At 42.7% G+C, this 18,034-nt stretch overlaps 1 protein-coding gene across 5 annotated transcripts in view; it reads left to right on the top strand.

The window, feature by feature from the left end:
* ARHGAP32 (Rho GTPase activating protein 32) overlaps window positions 1-18,034 on the top strand; it is a 252,566-nt gene that overhangs the window by 162,341 nt on the left and 72,191 nt on the right. For all 5 annotated transcript variants that reach the window (XM_049799524.1, XM_049799525.1, XM_049799522.1 and 2 more), the window contains 4 exons: window positions 6,396-6,533; window positions 8,672-8,764; window positions 10,439-10,561; window positions 12,782-12,859. In XM_049799524.1, coding sequence (XP_049655481.1) covers window positions 6,396-6,533; window positions 8,672-8,764; window positions 10,439-10,561; window positions 12,782-12,859 — 432 coding nt within the window. The remainder of the gene's footprint in view (window positions 1-6,395; window positions 6,534-8,671; window positions 8,765-10,438; window positions 10,562-12,781; window positions 12,860-18,034) is intronic.

The following is an 18,034-nucleotide window of genomic DNA, read 5'->3' on the forward strand; positions in this document are numbered from 1 at the left end:
TCCGGCAAAGCTGCGCTTCCGAGTGACGGAGAAACCACTGGAAGGTCACGGCTTATTTCAGCTTAGCACCCAGAAAGCCGCATATACCTGATCGCGGTGAGTTTCCAAAATCGGACAGATCAAGCAGGGATAATGCTGCTGTCATTCAGACCGGGTCTTGGGCAGCCTCGTGTTCCCGTGTGTGTGTTTAGTGTTGCTATCTGTAATTGGAATCAGGAAGCACAAGGAAGCATAATTTTTAGGGGCGAAAAGCTGCAGTCGTTTCCATTAAAATCTCTTTTTTCCTGCTGATTGCAATTAATTGATAATAAACTGATAATTAACGCTGAAAGAGATTAATTTCTTCTGTGGAATAAGGCTATTAAGGACTCACCACATAAATACACTAAACTTTCTCCTCTGCCTTCTCCCTCGCGGTCTGGTCGTACGTTATGTTCCCTTCATCTTGCGACAGTCGGTCTCTCGTGTCCGTTTCCCGTGATTCCAGGTGGAGTGCTGAAGTTTTAGTATTTCCATCATTTTCACCTGATTTAAAGGTCCCTCCTGCAGATACTTTATTTCCTTCTAATCATAAGTATGCGCCTGAGAGCGGGATGGGTATCACGCTGGAAGCTGTTGATGCTCTCTTCTAAGCCGGGTCAACTCCAGAAGTGAACAGACGTCTTCTTGACGTGGCCGTCCCTCTCTGTAGCCGTTACGGTGCTGAGCGCTCATCGCTGCCCAGCTGAAAGGGCCACGGGAGCAAGTGCTAATGTTTGCTAAGTAAAATTTATGCATCAGTGAGGTTAAGCTAATGCAAATGTCTTCCGGCTTAAGGAAAAGCCATAATACGGGTGTTCCCCACCCTGTGGTGGGAAGGAATAAACTCCTGTTGGTGGGTGGTACCAGGAGCACTGAAAGCGAGCATCCATCCTTGGCTTCGAGGGGAGACCTGGAAGCGTGCTAGCCAAAAAGCCTTACGCTGCTGAGTGTACGCTTTCGTTCAGAAATAAAGCAGCTTTATGTTGCCTTAGTGCAAACGCCCTTTAAGTTTTAAAGATTTATAATTTCCCTAAAGTTATAATAATACACCAGAAGTCATGAAATCATCCAGGACGTTTTGGTAAACAAACTTAAGCTTAGATAAAGCCACCTATGGCACCAGCTAAAAACACTTCCTGGGTAAGCTCTAAGTGATGGATTTTATCAGTCTTGTTTTCTGTTTTGACTAAATTTCTAAGCCATTTTCCAGGGTGACTTGGAATAAAAAAAGGGCTGAAGGGTCATGCTGGAATAACATACAGAACCCAAGACCCAGACAGCTCTAAAAGTCACCCACATGGCAGAGTTAAACTCTACTGGTGGATGCTGGCATTTTTCCAGCTATTTAATACGTGGTGTTTTCTTACTGTAGGGTCAAACCGAAGTGACTTTTGCCATATACTTTCATCTCATTTTTCTGGTCTCGATCTCCATGTTGGACTGGTAAGGTTCACGAGAGCATCCGTGTGATTTCTCTCAGGAAATAAGCATTTGAACCAGAAAAGAAAGGTCTTTCCCTGTCTTAAAATAAATAAAGCTTAGGTGCTACAGAGAAAACACACTCGGACCGTGGGACAGGAAAGTCGTGCGTGCTGGAACTCGGTAGCACCCTGTCTGGCTTGAAGAGGCATTGATGGACAAAAAGGAGTCCTGTCTGCCCAGATGTAGACAGATTCAGCTGGAAACATAGTCTTTTACTTTTTCTTACAGAGTGGGGAGAGGAGATCTGGAAAACTTTATTATAAAATTTCAGCATATCAGTTTTGTAAAGGGACCGTATCACAAGTATTGACAACAGACCAACTTCTGTCGTGTTAGCTGGATGCCTCCGAGTAAGCCATTGATTGTTCAGTACACAACAGGGGAAAAATTGCTTCTTGCCAGGTCCCGAGTGAAAACGGTTAAGTCCACATAAAAATATTCCTGTGTGGAACTGGCCTGGAGCTTATGGGAGCCCCTCGTAGAAACGAGTAACGTTTTTGTACTGGTCAGTTGAAGGGATTAAGAGATGGTGGAGCAAAGGTGGGGTTTTTTTTTACCTATGGGAATGAAAATGCAAAGGATGTTTTAAAATACCCTCCTCTTAAATTTGCTTTTCCCAGTCCGACAGTAACCAAGCAGTACTGCAGAAAGTAATGTCTTTTAGTAATGAACCAAACCATCAATGAACTGCAATTGTCACGCTGTGTGTTGGGCTTGGAAAGAAAGGGAACGGGCCGCGATACCGCTGCTCACTTGAAGTATCACCAAATCAGCTGTGCTTGAGGGAGTATGTAAACTCCTGGCTATGGCTGCCGGTCGTCCTCCTGAGGCCATTTGACCAGCAAAGCTAAAAATATTGTTCGTGGAGCTGGGGTTCTGAATCCTTGTTCCTCTGAATCTTGTCTCCTGCGATGTGAAGGCTGGGTAGCTTTTTATGATCTGCCATCTCAGTGTAATGGTTTTACTAATGGAAGGTTCAAATCTCTGGCTCAGTGGAAATTAAATCATCAGTTCAGTAATCTCTAATAATTTTTTTTAGCATGACATTTATTCTTGCTTTCATAATCGGAAAAAAATAAGCAGCACTGTGCAGCGTGCTGAAATCTCACCAGGCTTTCATCATACTCTTAATCCTACACAGCAGTCGAGAGTAAGGGAGAACACATCAAACGGTAATAAGAGTAGGAATGAACCTAGATTTCCCATTTTGTGAGAAATTCATAATTGGCATGATGCTTTTTGTTGTGAACATTTCCGTAAAATGAAATTCCAAAAAATACTTTGATTTTGTTCAAGAGGGATTTTTTTTTTTTTTTAAGTCAGTGGTCAATTTTTCCTTTTAAAGATAGTGAAATTATTTTATGGCATTATTGAAATCTTCATTTGAGACTTGATTTATTTTTTTTTTTAAATGAAATTTGTCATACCCAGGTTTGTAATTGAAGGTCTGAATCCGGGAAATCACTTGACTGTGTGCTTAACTTCACCTCTGTTCTAACGTCCCATTGAAATTAATGAGATTAAAGCACGTGCTTCTCTAAATCAGGACCATCGGTAATTAAAGAATGGAAAAGTAGTTATTGAACTGGAAAATTAGAGGGTGATCAAAAATTTATTTGAGCAACAATTTATAGAAATAATTAAAAAAGTGAAGAGGGCATTTTTGCCTTATGGATATTATGTGCCCGAAGCACCAGTAATGTTTAGCTTTGCTATAAAACACAGTTGACAACATGAGACCAACTTAACAGTCACTTACTTGTTTCTACTGTTTTATTAACTCTCTAAATTAAAAAAAGAACCCTTTTGCAAAACCCTTCTGGCACTTGAGAATTTGCAGGAAATGGGAGCAAGATGTACGTACACTTTTTATGTTGATCTAGTGAAACGTTGTATTTCTGATATTGACGGAGGTCACTGTTGTTTCTGCTGCTTTGGCTATGCAACTCTGGAAGTCTAGTTGAGAGAATTTAGGCTTTCCTTCCTTGTGATTTGTCGTGGAGACCTGAGGGGAATCGCTAAATGTTGTCCACTTCCTTTCTAGATTGCTGCGATCATTCCTTCCTGTAAAGTTAATTGCACCCCTTGTAAATATGGCTGTCTTGCTTAAAAATTTGTCAGTCAGGCTCTTAGTCTGCAAAAACTCTGCTTCATACAACTTTTAGAACAACCTGAAGCGCGTATGCTTTTTTAATTGACTTAATGGCAGACTTAAAACTGGAGGGGTTTAGGAAATACTCACATTTGGGCTGTTGGAATAACTTTCTGCTGGGTGGAAATCCGTCTTATCGCTCCCGAAACTGCGTTCTGTCCCAACACATCACACGCACAGCCATTCGGGACGCCACTGAAGGATGGGCAGTGCCGTTCCCACAAGTATCCCGCCGTCCTTTTTTTTTTTTTTTTTGCACAAGAGCCTGACACCCGGGGCTGCGATCGCAGGCGTCGGGCTGACTTCACCCAGGAATGGCGAAAGCGGTTCTGGCATGTGCGCAAACCCCTCTTACGGAGGAGGTTGCTGCTGCTTCTGCAGGGAAAGCTCGGCTGGTTGCTTAGCAGCTGCCGAACGGCTGCAGTTCGAAGGTACGGGAGCGGTGGTTCGGGGTTACCTTTCTGCACCGCGCTCAGTCCGTGCCGGCTCGGTGCTCGCTCCGCGAGTTGTCGGGCGGCGACGTCGGGCATCTCTTTCCCAGAGAGATGGTGGGGCAAGAAACACCGCTGCTGCCGCGAGGTAAGCCATCCCTGCTCGTTAATCAGCTTCCTTGCTAGCTATTAGGAGGCTCGTTACTGTCATCGTGTAGAATGGGATTCGTCAGAAGCGAGGGGAATGCTGTCTGGGTAGCCCGTTCTCTCCACAGCTGATCCCGCGCACCCTGTCGCATGGACCAGTAGTTTGCTGACCCCCACTATTCCTGTTTTGTAAATTCAACTCTTGCTGTCTTAATTCATGATAAAAAGAGACTGGGAATCTACAGTCCAACATTTAAAATTCAAATATCGTGGAATTAATGTCAGGTTTACGATCATTTGACAAATAGGTTTTTTGGTTGTGTGGGCCACATACGAGGTTGTGTTGAAATGTCCCGTTAAGCGTAGCGGGCAGAAGCAAATAAAGGATTGAAGCGATCTCTCAGTCTGTTGTTTCTTACGTTGGTGACTAAACCTTGCTCAGCTGAAGGTCAGTACTGGCAACTTATCAAGAGAGCAAGAACCACTTAATTGCAGAAGATGGAGAAATGGGAAAGGCTGTCATCTTTTTGAAGATAATTAGACTTGCACTCCTGTTCTTGTTTTTCTCCTTGAGACGAAAAGTAAAATGGCATAACTTACAGAAATTACAAAGCATTTATGTCCTCTGTAGGTACCCTCTTTGTAGGCTTGTGAAATATGGGTGATTTCCTGTGATACGAAAGCAGAGTTTATGGGCACAGCACGCAGTCTGGAGTTGTCCTAAATAAATTTGACAGAAAATGGCTAGTACGCTGGATTGTAGGTTTTACATTTACGATTGCCTTGCAGGCTTTGCATATTAATAGAAAAGCGATGCTGATAACTTTCCTGATAAACAAATGAACATAGCGTGATTGCGAAGTTGGAGTAAGCCATGCTTTTTTCGTATCCCAAGCCAAGAGGGCATCAGGTGTAGTTCTGACAGCCACCTACAACCCATCTGGGATCACGCTTTGCAGCTACTTTCCCCGGTGACGTGTCCCCTCTTATACCATGCATTTCTCTGCTTTTGGTACTGGTTGCCAGGCATCCCTTTGTTGCTCTTAATCCTTGGCCCTGCCTTTGAGTGGCCCTGTAACCTGGAGCGATCGAATTCCTTCCTCTGACATCTTTTGAGTCCTCGCACTGCTAGCATCGCTATGCTATGGCAGCACCTGGACTTGTACAGCGTGGCTAACATCTATTGTGCGATTTCTTGGTTTTCTCATCCTTTCCCAAGGGAGAGGCGAGTGCGTAATGCTGATAGAGATTTTTTTTTTTTTTTTCTTTTGAAATATGGCCGTACCGTTGATTATGGGAAAGAAAGACTGAAAAAGCACTTTACAGTTGAAATAGAAGGTGGGGAAGCTTTGTGAAGGTCCGTGGTCACTGAGTGAGTGTCTACATCTGTAAAAGAGGAATAGCCCCGGTTTAGGGGCTGCACGGGTGTATTGAGAAGATTAATGACTGTTCATAAAGTGCTTTGACCTGTAAACTGCTGCATTATTACAACATTTTTTATTGATCATAATAGGCCATGAAGCATTTAGAAGTAGTCATTAAAAGCCTCACAAAGCAAATTATGCTGTGCTGCCACGGTCCCTTCCTTGTCCCCTGAAGCAGTGTGTATCTTGTCAGTATTTTAATTGGGGAAATGACATGCATTCAGGAGTAAATCTTCAGCTAGTGTTACTCATCATAGGTTGTTTTTTTTAATTCAGCTGAAGATTTGCCTGGGGCGTCTGACAAAAATTTTGCAAGCTTCAATTCTGCCTTCAGATCCCTGGATGTATATTCTTCTATCTGTGTAGAATCTAATTTCACGCTATTTATACAACCATTTTGTAATTTACGGTTGTGCAAAGACACCTCGTGTGTGGAAATGCTACAAAATCCTTGTAAGACAGGTGGAAGTTAAAAGCTTTGGAGAGGTCTCATAATGCTGGGCCACATCTAAACCCACGGTTAAATAATTAAAAGAGGAACACTGACAGCTGGTTTGGGCTTGTATGGCTGTCTACAAATTAAAACATGAAAACACTACTAAGGCACTTTCATCATTTTCAAATGCTTTGAGAAGAAAGGTGGCCAGAACTGTCTGCTACTTCTGCACAAACTTTCGTTTTCTTCGCCCGAATTGGTGAGGAGCTTATAAAAGTGTGATTCTTTTTCTGTTTATGCAGGGGAGGAGCTGGATCGTGAAGCGGAGTTATGAAGATTTCAGAGTACTTGATAAACATCTTCACCTATGTATTTATGACCGGCGCTTCTCCCAGCTCTCCGAGCTACCCCGCTCCGATGCCCTGAAGGACAGTCCGGAGGTAAATTATCAGCTTTGTAAACATCGAAAGCACAGTCACCAGCAAGGGGTTGGAAGATATTTTCAAGTATGTACAAAGTAGTTGTAATGTGGCCTGGGTTAGATTTGGAAATCGATTCCTAGTAACGAGATCGGTATGCGTTTTCTACCCGTATTTTCAGTGATCTAAAGGGAAATGCCTGCAAGTTCATATGAATTAATGTGCTGCTAAGTGTGGAAGGGTTACTGAGAGCGTCAGGAAAGAAGCTGTCCTGTTAGTACCTTAGATAAGAATTTTGTTGTGTCTTTGGAAACTTTTTCAATGACGCGGATATTTCCTGACTTAATGTTAGCAACTTAACATTCCTAGGAAATCATGCTGTTCTAGGGCTGCAGCACTGCAAGAGGAATACCATTTGGAATGCTAGGCTTATATTTATAAACTGAAAATTACTGAATCTGTTTTTTTAAGAGCATTTGCATTAGTGCATCATTTAAAGGGTCTTTAAAAAGCTTAAAGAATGGGGGTGTTTCCTAAATGAATAGGGGGTATTTTTCATTTCTTGACTTACTGTCTTCGCCTGGAATACAGTGAGCTGGAATTCCTTCAGCTTCTTGTCTGTTGATAATTTAGAGATTTATTCACGTCCAAAATAATCTTCTGGAAAGTAGCAGGTGCATCTTGACGGCATCATTTCAGAAGATGTGGAGAGGAAGGCAATGTAATGCGTGGCCACAGAGGTTATCTGAGCCAGTAGAGCATAACAAAACTGTTTGGCCTCGGTCTGTCTGTGGGAAGAGCGTGTATCACGGTGGCAGACAGTGCCCATTGCTTCATTTCACAGGTCACTTACCTCTGGGACCTGTAGTTGTATGTTTGCCCCTTACCATCAAGCACAAGTATGGAAAAATTCTGACGTGCTTTGTTGGAAGGCTGATGTTGCCTGCTTACGGGATGTGTAGCCGAAAAGGGAAATGAGGAAATTGAGGCCATTCCAAGCATTCAAAGAAGAATCCATCCGGGATCAATAAATCAGAATCTGTGTTCTTGCGGTGCTGCGCGGGTGAGGATTGATTGCTTTAGAACAACACACAATGGCCGAAATCAGTGCCCCACTGAAGTCTGCAGGGCTTTTGCCATTCGATATGTAGGAAATTGATAATCCAGTCTCATTGCTTATCAGAGAAACTGATTTATTAGTTGCTTTGGCTTAATGCAGACTATTTCTGAAGAGAATTTAAAGCTTTTAGGCTCTTAAATTCAGCAGCAGCAGCACTATTCAGGATAATGAATTCCTGGGTTTATATATTTAAGTTCTATTTTAGGCATTCCTATCTCTTACATCTTTATTTGTACAACTGATTTAATATGTACTTTATAGCATGAGCCTGAAAATCTGCATTGTGTCTGTAAGCACAGAAGATGTAAAGATGTTGAACAGCTCTACTGCTCTGTGAAGTGTAATTCTGCAGCTGTGTGGTGTCTCATACTATATTTTTTATTTTGAATTGACCACATTTGAACAGATGGTTGAGGAGAACAATGTTTTAAACAGTCCTACAAACTCTGGGCTACAATACTGCTTTATGACACGGCCGCTGTGAAGCTTTGGAAAGACCTCACTAGCTTCTCTTTAATAAAAGCAAGTTTACTGTTATAGAAGGGACATTGTTAAGTTGATTTTTTAAACCCTCTTCTCTTTCGCCAAGGGGTCCGAGTTGCCACGTTCTTAAGGGTTTGCAAGTGGGTGGAAATGGCAGCCAGTGTTTTGTTTCGCTAAATGGTTCTCAGATGTGTTTGATGGCCATAATACAAATGAGTTGTTTGTATGTGAAGTTCATGATGAGAGGAAGGCTTTAGATTTAAGGTATCTTGACAAGGGAAACTATGAAAATCTACATATCTTATAAAAATAACGTTATTACTTTCAGAGGGAGCTGCTTCTTTATGCTTGTGTGTGTGTGTGTATGTAATCATTGTAACACTGTACGCAGTTTGCTGTCCTTCTCCAAATGACAGATTTCCTTGCAAAAGGGAATAGATTTCTAAATGCTTGCCTGTGCCAATGGATAATTGACGGTGTCTCCAAGTCTGAAGAAGTCTCTCCAAACTATGGTGTAGTAAGAGAAAAACTGTATGTCTGTTTCTTTCTGTTCCAGCTTGTCACCCAGATGCTGATGGCTTACCTGTCACGTCTCTCAGCCATCGCAGGCAACAAGATAAACTGTGGGCCTGCTCTCACATGGATGGAGGTACAGTATGAAGCTCAGGTTGTTCTTTTTTTCCTGACCTTAGCAGCAGAGCAAGCCACAAATGTGCTCTCTTGCCTTTCCAGAAAGAGGTATAATCCTTCCAGACCTATCGGTGTCACTGAAATGCTATCCTGAGAGCTTTATTCCCCTGTTAGCAGCATATAGGCGGCCACAAAAGGTATAGAACAAACAGGATCAGATCCAAAGTTAAGAATAGAGAAGCTTTTTTCCCCTCTTGCTTGGATTTTGCCACCCAAAGACATATCATTCTGCCGATATTCACAAATAAAAGGAGGTGGCAGTTCTAGTGAAGCAGCGATTGGGTCAGTGGACCGCCTGGGCAAGTCCAGTTCGTGGCCAAAGTCTCCGAGTAACATGCTGCAGAGAAAGCACACGCATTCTTGGGGTCCTTTTTGGCAAGGCAGTGCTGCAACTGTGGCAAGTTTCTAGAACTGTTGGACCTGTTTCAGTTACGGTGTTTGCCTGCCCTCTTTTTTTTCTTTAGTTTTTCCTTGCGATAGCTACAGAAACAATAAACGTTATCTGCTCCTGTTTGCCATCGCTGTTGGTTAAACCGCTCAACAGAGCCTACGTTGTGCTTGCAGTGGCACTGTTTGTATATTGTGAATTGCAGCTGCAGCTTTGGTTTCTCTGTTAATGGTCTTCTACCGTCTTAAACAATAGACCTTATTGGGCAACGCGTGCAGGAAAGAATGGGGCTAAGTGATCAAGGCCCCCTGTCTGTGTCAGCGGTGCTGTTGCTGATTAGTCTGGGTAGAGATATGTGTGTCTTTCCATTGCCTGATGATATTGCTGCACACCAGGAATAGAAACTACTATTATTAGACTGTTGCAATTCATTTTTAAATGGTTGTGATAAGGATTGAGTGCATTTTCCTGCAATTTTCCCCGCTGATATCCTCCTCACCCTGAAATGGTCTGGGATGAGAAAAATCTTGGAAACCTTCTCAGCACAAAGGGAGGAAGGAAGTTGCAGAGAAAAATGAAACTGTAGAATTTACAGCAACACAGTGGACCTAGAGATTACAGCAAACCTATTGCACGTGCAATACAGAAGAACCTTTCCAATTGACTGAGAATTGTACAAAATTTTACGCAAGCACAAAAATCTAGGAATTTTGAAAGTAGGCTGATGATTGCAGCAAGGGGTGGGAGCCATGTTTTCTTAAAACAAGAAATAAAAGGGTGGGAGAAAATTGAAAGTGACAATAGTTTCTGGTTTGACAGCATTTCCTCCCTACCTCAGTGCCTCTTCTTGAGCACGAATTCCATCTGGTAGGGAATTTTTGTAGTCACTTTTGTATTGCCATTTTAAGTACTTCAGGAAAACAGTACGATTTGGTGTTAAAGGGAGGTGTAAACATTCGCGGTCATGCTACTGTTTGTGCGCAAAGATGCACAAATACAGCATTTTTCTCATTAGTTGGCTGGGGACTTACGACCTTCCGAAATACTCTTTAAGAATTGTTCTCGCGCTTCCTTTCTGTGTGTGCTGTGCCCTCCACTGTCTCTCCGTGCTGCTCTCCTCGGGGGGCCCCCAAGCTGTGCTGTCTCTGTGAATCAGCTTGAAGCCTCTGCCATGTATGAGCACCAATAAAATGCCTCCTCACTTGTCCTCAGCTGCCTCACAGTCTCCTGTGCTCTTTATTTCAGATTGATAACAAGGGGAATCACCTGCTAGTCCATGAGGAATCATCCATTAACGTTCCTGCTATTGCTGCTGCCCACGTTATTAAGAGATATATCGCTCAAGCAGCAGACGAACTGTCCTTTGAGGTAAATAATTAAAGGAGCTTACGTTCCGTGTTGTCATATACAGAAGAGTGTAACGTGTGTGACTCTGTGTGTGCGCGCGCATCAGGAATATATTCAGACACTTTCAGAACATTTTGTGAGGTGAAGCTTAGAAGATTCAGTTAAATATTCAATTTGCAGTGGGTTAGATACAGGGAGGAGTTCAGTCATCTTTAAAATACAGCTTTAGTTGCCATTAGTATCTTCTGATTAAACAGATACTGCCAAGTACTCCAGCCTGGTCTCTGAGCAGCAGCAGACCCTGCATAGTTCATACTATAGAGTGTATTAAAGTATGTTGTATCTGTTCAGGAAGACCGTCCACATACGTGTGTATGTGGACACATGCCACTTTAATTATTCATTGGCCAGTTTACACAACCTGCGTTCCTGTTAGCAAGTCCGTGTCTAAAACCATTTTTAAGAGCTTCTGCTCCCACGAAAAGTAAAGAACCAGACTGTCAAAGAGTTTGGCTCTTAAAGGGCAGGTGACAATCTAAAACTGTTCTGAAAATTTTACGTGATGCAGAGTAGGAGCTGCTGTGGAGCAAAGATCTGGAAGATCAGACCCTGGAAGTCTTTGGGTATCTATCTGGTTCTTGTCTATTCTACCCAGAAAGCGGCATTTTATGCTCTGATTGTTTATGCGCGGTGGCACTATCAATGGAGAATTCACAGCGTTCTACAAAAAAATGTAAAGGAAAACAGTTAGTGCCCGAAGGATTTTTTGTGATCGCGTTTTTAGCATGCAGCGCAGGAAGTAAAAATAACAGTGATAGTCTAGCGCTGCCAGGGTTTTGTTCATATTCAAAATCGAGGCAATTATTAGTGTACACCAAAGAACCGCAGTAATCAGAAAGACATGTGGGCATGTCATCGTCCAAGTTAAAATGCGTGCAGTACGGGATACAGGCTGTTTGTCAGTGTCTCAGTATTAATAAAAGCACTAAGATGCCACTCCCTGCTTGTAAATCTTACAGCTCTGCGCCAGCCGGCTAACTTGGCCTTGCAACTGTCAGGGAGTCCAACAAGTTGTTACGAGGCGTAGTATGCAAGCGGGGAAACCAAGGCATGTGTGGCTTTCCAAGTTAATGCAGTGAGAAACCTTGGCAGAACAGAAGTAGAATATGATCAGTTGTTCTACAACGCTGCGCTCTGTTCCCTAACCCAAATGATCTCTCTATGTTTAGGCTATTGTTAATTTTGTAGAGGCGATTGCAAAAGCAGCTGACTGGCATTTGCTCCCCAGTACTGAAGAAAATACCTGGCTTCTCTGCTCATTGCGGTGACAGCAGTTTCCTTAATGGAAATCTGCTTTGCTGTTGATTTGCTGTTCCCTTGAGGAAATCACTTCACTTCCCTGTATCTCAGTTATCCCTATCTGAAAAATGGGGATGTGTTATCTTCTTTGTAAAGCACTTTGAGGTCCATCAATGTAAAACATCTGGTAAAAGTTTGGCATTACTGTTAACAATTTTTGCTATGCTTAGCTGCAGTATTCGTTTAGGTTCTGTCCCTTCTGCTCTGGCCTATCTCATTTTCTATTATAGAGGCCACACAGATCTTAATTACTAGCAAGCCACATTTAGTATTGATTATACCGATTTCCTTTTGAACTATTGCAGTATTACATTTTTTATGGGAATGAGCAAAGCTTCAGAAAACCTCTTTGGTCTCTTTGGTCATTTTCCTTCCAGTTGCTGTAACACCACACCACCTCTCGTCTGTTCATTTTCTAATTAAGGCAGGCATCTCTCGGTCAGTTTGTGAACTACAAAGGGACCTCTTAACTTTTTGCTGCGAAAGGAAACAAGATGACATATGTCAATGCCTACGTACACATATAGAGGGCACGTAGTAAAAATTAGCTCAGCTACTTGAGAATATTTTCCAAAGTGTTTTACATCATCACTGCTTACTTATGTCTGCAGTTTAATCAGAACACTTCTGTACCCTTTGGCAGAGAGCCTGCTGCTTTTGCGAATTGTTTCCTTATAAACAGCTGTATCCTGTATGTTGTATAATGCCGTAACTCTTCTACCTCACAGTCTGCTTTTGCACAGGCAGATCTCTCAAGATTGGCACTGGTGCAGTTGCTCACAAGTTTTGGGTTTTTACAGTATTGACGAATGCAGTTATTTGAATTGCGCTTTCCTCCTAGACGCATTGCAAGCTGTGACTGATGTTGCTGATCTTTTGCAGGTGGGAGACATAGTGTCTGTTATTGATATGCCACCAAAGGAGCTGACCACATGGTGGAGAGGCAAACATGGATTTCAGGTAGGCACAAGCATCAGACATGACAGTGCAACTTAAATAAAGGCAGGAAACTCGGCAGTGTGTTTATCGAACTGCTGTGCCTGCACAGGATTGCTCGTGGATATACGCAGAGTGCCCCTGCGTTGGTGTAAGAGGACTTCCCCTGTCTCTCTGAACTTGGGCGACAGCAGACACGTGGTCTTCGTAGGAAGTTATCTCCCCGCCTAACTCTGCGAGTTAGGGATAGCCATGACCCTTTGATCGACAGCTGGCCTGATGTTAGTGGAAGCTTATGTTGCACCCTCTTCAAGGCAGCTGACACTGTTATTCAAATCATCATCCCATTCCTTCCACTATCTAAAACTAGAGCAGGCAGAACGTAGAGGATTCAGAGAAAGCCAGTTGATATGACGCTGCCACTGACTTGGACAAGCCACCCAACTAACCTCTGCTTTCGCGTCTGCATTTATTGTGTCGTGTTACTATTACTGGTCTCTGTAGATGTTGTAGCAGAGAGATTCAGAGTGAATTTTCAAAAGAACCTAAACATACATGGGAATTAGGTACCAAAACTTTTGCGTTGAAACGGCACTTCTCTTCCAAAAGAGTTTTTATTAGCTAGCTAGCATTTTCTCATTAGGAAATTGAAGGGGGGGGGGGGGGAAGTGTCTGTTTACAAAACAACCCCCAAAAGCTACTGGAGGTTGGGGTAACTGACTTTCTACCTCCTCACACTGTAGTGTCTCACATTTCAGCTCCTTCCAAGTAGGAGGGATTTTCATACTGCAGTTGCTGTCTGTGAGTAGGTGGAATTATGAGTTTGCTCTGGAGAGGGTCAGAATTGACCAGACATATGTATATTTTGGCCCGAAAGTCTTCTCAAAGCACCTCAGATTTTCCCTGACAGACCTTTCTGTGCCAGATCCAGATTGTGGTTCTGCTGTCATTAATACCAGGGTTGTGTGCAATTGGATCTGCAAACACTACAAATCCCATCTGAATGGAGTGTTAGTTACACGATTACATTTCTGTCTGATTAGCCAGAGCATGTGAGATACAGCTTTTGTTGGCTTTCTATCAGATGTGGGAATTCAGATAGTATCTCATTTGTAAAATCAGAGCAGCATGGACATTTGATACCTGCTCCGAAATTAAATTTGTTTCTAGAGTTAACACATTGATATTTCTCGAACAAACTTGACCGTTGTTGTTCTGGTTTTGAACTGTGTTATGTCTTTGCGGGACTTTTGTGCTGATCGTAGAAGCCCTAACGCTGTATTTGCTGTACTATCAAAAATTAACAAAATGCTTTGGTACTACTTGGCATGACCAGACTATACCGCATTTAACTTCCAAGTGAATCAATAAAACAAAACTACTTTGTGATCTGTGCATGAGCGCAGACACTTTGCACAAAGCTGATTGATTACAAGCGCGTGGTATCCCCACGCAGGATGTAGATTCCATTATTCCGTGCAAGCTCCCTGCTTGCCATCGGGCTGGCTGAAAGGGTGATAGATATGAAGAGCGTCACTGGTGATTAAAGACACCAGAAGCAAGGGAGCTCTTCTGCAGTTTGTCACTGCCTTCTGTCTCAGATCAGAGCAACCCTGTTTTGATCTCCCAGCGTAAAGATATGTTGATGAGCAAACCGCTTGAAAAGGGGTTTGTCTGTATCCGTGCACAGTCAGTCTACTGACACAACAGATCTGAACAGCTGCAGAAAGAGAGCACCATATTTTTGCTTAACGGAAAATTAGGGGTGGAATAATTTTGTGTCTTAAACGATAAGCAAGAGTCTTTCACAATGTGAATCAGATCGTGGCTACTGAACCACACTATTGGAAATGTGGCAGCCGTAATATATTTTTCAGCAGCTCTCGGGATGTGTTTGCACAAATGCAGAAAATGAAGTTAGTGTGTTTTACGAAGTTACTGCCTTTCAGCTGAGACAGGGTAACAGGCCATCTGTATGCTTTCTGCTCCTGCTGACTGCAGAGTAAAGGTAGTTAGTTCAGAGGTGGGTTTCAACCGCTGTACCTCAGTTGACAGGCAGTAATTTAATTTCATAAGCTATGCTAACTCAGTTATTACTGCATAAACATATCTCTTCACACAACCATGGATCGGATTTGCAGAGAGGTGCATTTTTCCTGTGAATTGACAGTTTTTGTCATTTCTTTGCAATGTACTCATCAGAGCTTTGCATTTCGGTGAGACGCCGTCAGCTACCAAGAGATGCAAACCAGCGTTGTACAAAGAGGGAGAGGGGGTTTTAACCCGTGTTTCAAGTTCAAGGCCCATAAGCTCTGAGTGTACAGAAAAAGTACATTTCCCGATGTAATGGAGTTTTTTGACCATGCTAACTGCTGCAGTGAGAAGAGAATTCAGAGAAAGGAATTTGATCTCTGGTGTTGATACACCGGACCTAGAGATGTGTTACAGTTCAGTACGCAAGTGGACTTGATGAATGCTTTAAAAGAGTGTATTGTTGAAAAATGTTGTTATAGTAACGTGTTTAAGTACTGATGAAGCTGTGCAGCCTTTAAAGCGTTGAAGCGTTATTATAGGCAAACGATTCTGTTCCCGTTTAGGAACAACAGCCATTGTAAATGTGATAGCAATCTGTTGATCCAGTCATTTTAATTAATAAAATAAATCAACAAAGACTGTCTTGCCAGATAGTTGTGATTCTGAGAGTAGATAAAAGGAGGAGGTCCAAAGACCAAATGTTTGAACAGTTTGTTCATGTTACTTCTCAGGTTTTTGCTTTGTGCTAGGAAAGGAGCAAGGTTTTATCAAACGGAGCACACCTTACATTGTAAATCATGTCTTGATAGGAGGAGAGCGAGGTTTCGCCGAACGTGGGGAAAAAAATTTACTTCTTGACCTAAAAGAACTTACCTGGTTTTGTGCGTTTAAACCAGCTGTGAGTCGTGTATGGCTGGGCAGAGCTGAATTCATTTCTGCATGTCCCCCCATCTATTCGAATAAATAAAGGGTTTCTCTGTGTTGTACAAATGAACAAGAGGCAGGTCTACAGACGTCAACAGAAAAGCAAATCTGATAGGTTGCAAGCATGTTCAATTTGAACTGCAGCTTTGATTCAGCATGGAAGTCAATTTATTCTTTGCCAGCCAGAGTTATCCTTCAGGAATGAATCTCTGTTTTTGTTGTCCTTCAGATTTCCGTGTTACAGTCGCGAGTGCCTTTCTCCCGACACCTGATCCAACAACTGCATTGCAAGACACTTAATCCTGTGCGGAACAAAACAACCCACAAGGCTTCTTATAATTTTCTCTGGTTAAAGTAAAATGATTTTTAAGACATTTTTCCTCAAGCCTTTTTCTTTTCAAATGCCCCTAGTGAGTCACTGCTTCGATTGTAAGATTCTTACCTAAATTATAGCCACCTCCACATAAACAGCCTTCCAGCCCTCTTTGTTCTCCTCTTTTTTCTTCATGCCTTGTCTTTTCAATCAGTAACTCTGTTTCAGGCAGCTGAATCATTAGACACGGGCCCTTTTTTGATGCACAACTGCCTTTTGATGTTCTGAATAATTCTGTCTTTTGGGTATAGTTTCATTAGTTGCACTGCTGCACAACAGCAAGCTGCACAGCTGCTACAGGTGACACAGAACAGTGCACAGGAGCGTGTGTAACGGGAGGTGGACTGGACTTTTTTTTTTAATCCGTCTGTGCTTAATGTGAGCTTGAGCTGGTTGTGAAACCGCAGGCCCTTGCTTTCAAACCACGCTCCGTGCTGAACCTGAACACGGGCTTTAAGACTGAATGGATTTCCCAAAAAGGGACATGTTCTGTCTTGTATTGGTCAGGCTGTTAGTTGAGAGCATTATTTTTTTTTTTCTTGTGCATCATTTTCGAATAAGTAGCATGTATGTGATGTGAACATAGGGTACCTATTAGTAAAAACAGCCTGGGAAGGCAGAGTACATTTTTGCGGCTACTGTGGCACTTTGGAAACACCAGGTCGTAATTGAGAAGCCAAAGTTTGATTTCTGGTTCACGTGCATTGATTTGGGAACTCGGTGCAAGAGGCAGCCAGCTGGCTGGCGAATGATATCACCTGCAAAACGGGCGATGTGCAAGAGCCCAGTGGACGTGTCACCAGTGACGTCATTTCTCAGCCAGATGGCCACTTCCATTTGTAGAACAGCGCCAACCGCAGCAACAGATTGGGCAAAATGACGTCCGAAATGATTTGCCACGAGTTTCCTACTCTGCACGCGTCCGCTCTGCCCTTCTTCTGTAGGCAGGTAGCAAAAATTTGCACGGGCGCAGGCACTCGTACACGTGTGCTGGCATTTCCCTCGCCGTCCCCAGCCAGCGAGCGCCATAGGAACGAATACGTTTCTCGAGTTGAGCGGCAGAGATTTCTCGCACCTCGCTGTAGGAGCCTGTGACCTTTGGTAGTAATGTTCAGCATTCAGCCGCTCCGGCAGGTGGGAATGTTAAAGGGAGAGCCTTTGACCAGCCTCACCTAGTTTCCCAAAGTACAGCTGGCATACCAGTCAGGAATGGATAATTAACGTATATCATCCCACAAAGCCTTTTTTTTTTTTTTTTTTTTTTTTTGGTGAATTAAAAAAAATTAGAAGAGTTTTCACGGCCAAGATGTTCAGCTCTCTTTTACAAGGGTTCAGGATAAGAGGACTAACAATCCTCTTCCTCCTGTACCTGGTGCCCCTCTGAAATGGGCGAGTACCTTCTTAACTGGAACTGCACTGGTGTGCCAGCTGTACTTTGGGAAGCTAGGGTGAGGGTGCCCTGCTCTCTGCCCTAGCCACTACTATGTAGTTATTTGGCAAACAGCGTAGTGAGAATTCTGCTCATGAAAGCCAAACAAGCAATAAAAAGTTGATGTTAGGTTTTGCTAGCCTATTGCGATTTAAAACTAAAAGAGAAAAATGTTTGAATGAAATTTAACCCTGTGTCAAAACAAAAAAAAAAAAAAAAAAACCAAATCAAAATGTCTTAGTGTTTCATTTGCCATTTATGTTGCTGCTGCTTTCTCATTTGTTTGAATTTCTCCTCGTACACTGAAAATTATTAGTTACTTTGACTTTTCCACTTAAAGCCTCATGTATCTTCCAGTTTTAGCAGATGCTGGCATAAAAATGAAAAAAAAAATATAGTAGCTGTTGCAGAAATGCTTGCATACAACGGTAGCTTGTGC

This window comes from Accipiter gentilis, chromosome 5 (genome assembly GCF_929443795.1).
Source record: "Accipiter gentilis chromosome 5, bAccGen1.1, whole genome shotgun sequence".
In the NCBI taxonomy this organism is placed as follows: Eukaryota; Metazoa; Chordata; class Aves; order Accipitriformes; family Accipitridae; genus Astur; species Astur gentilis.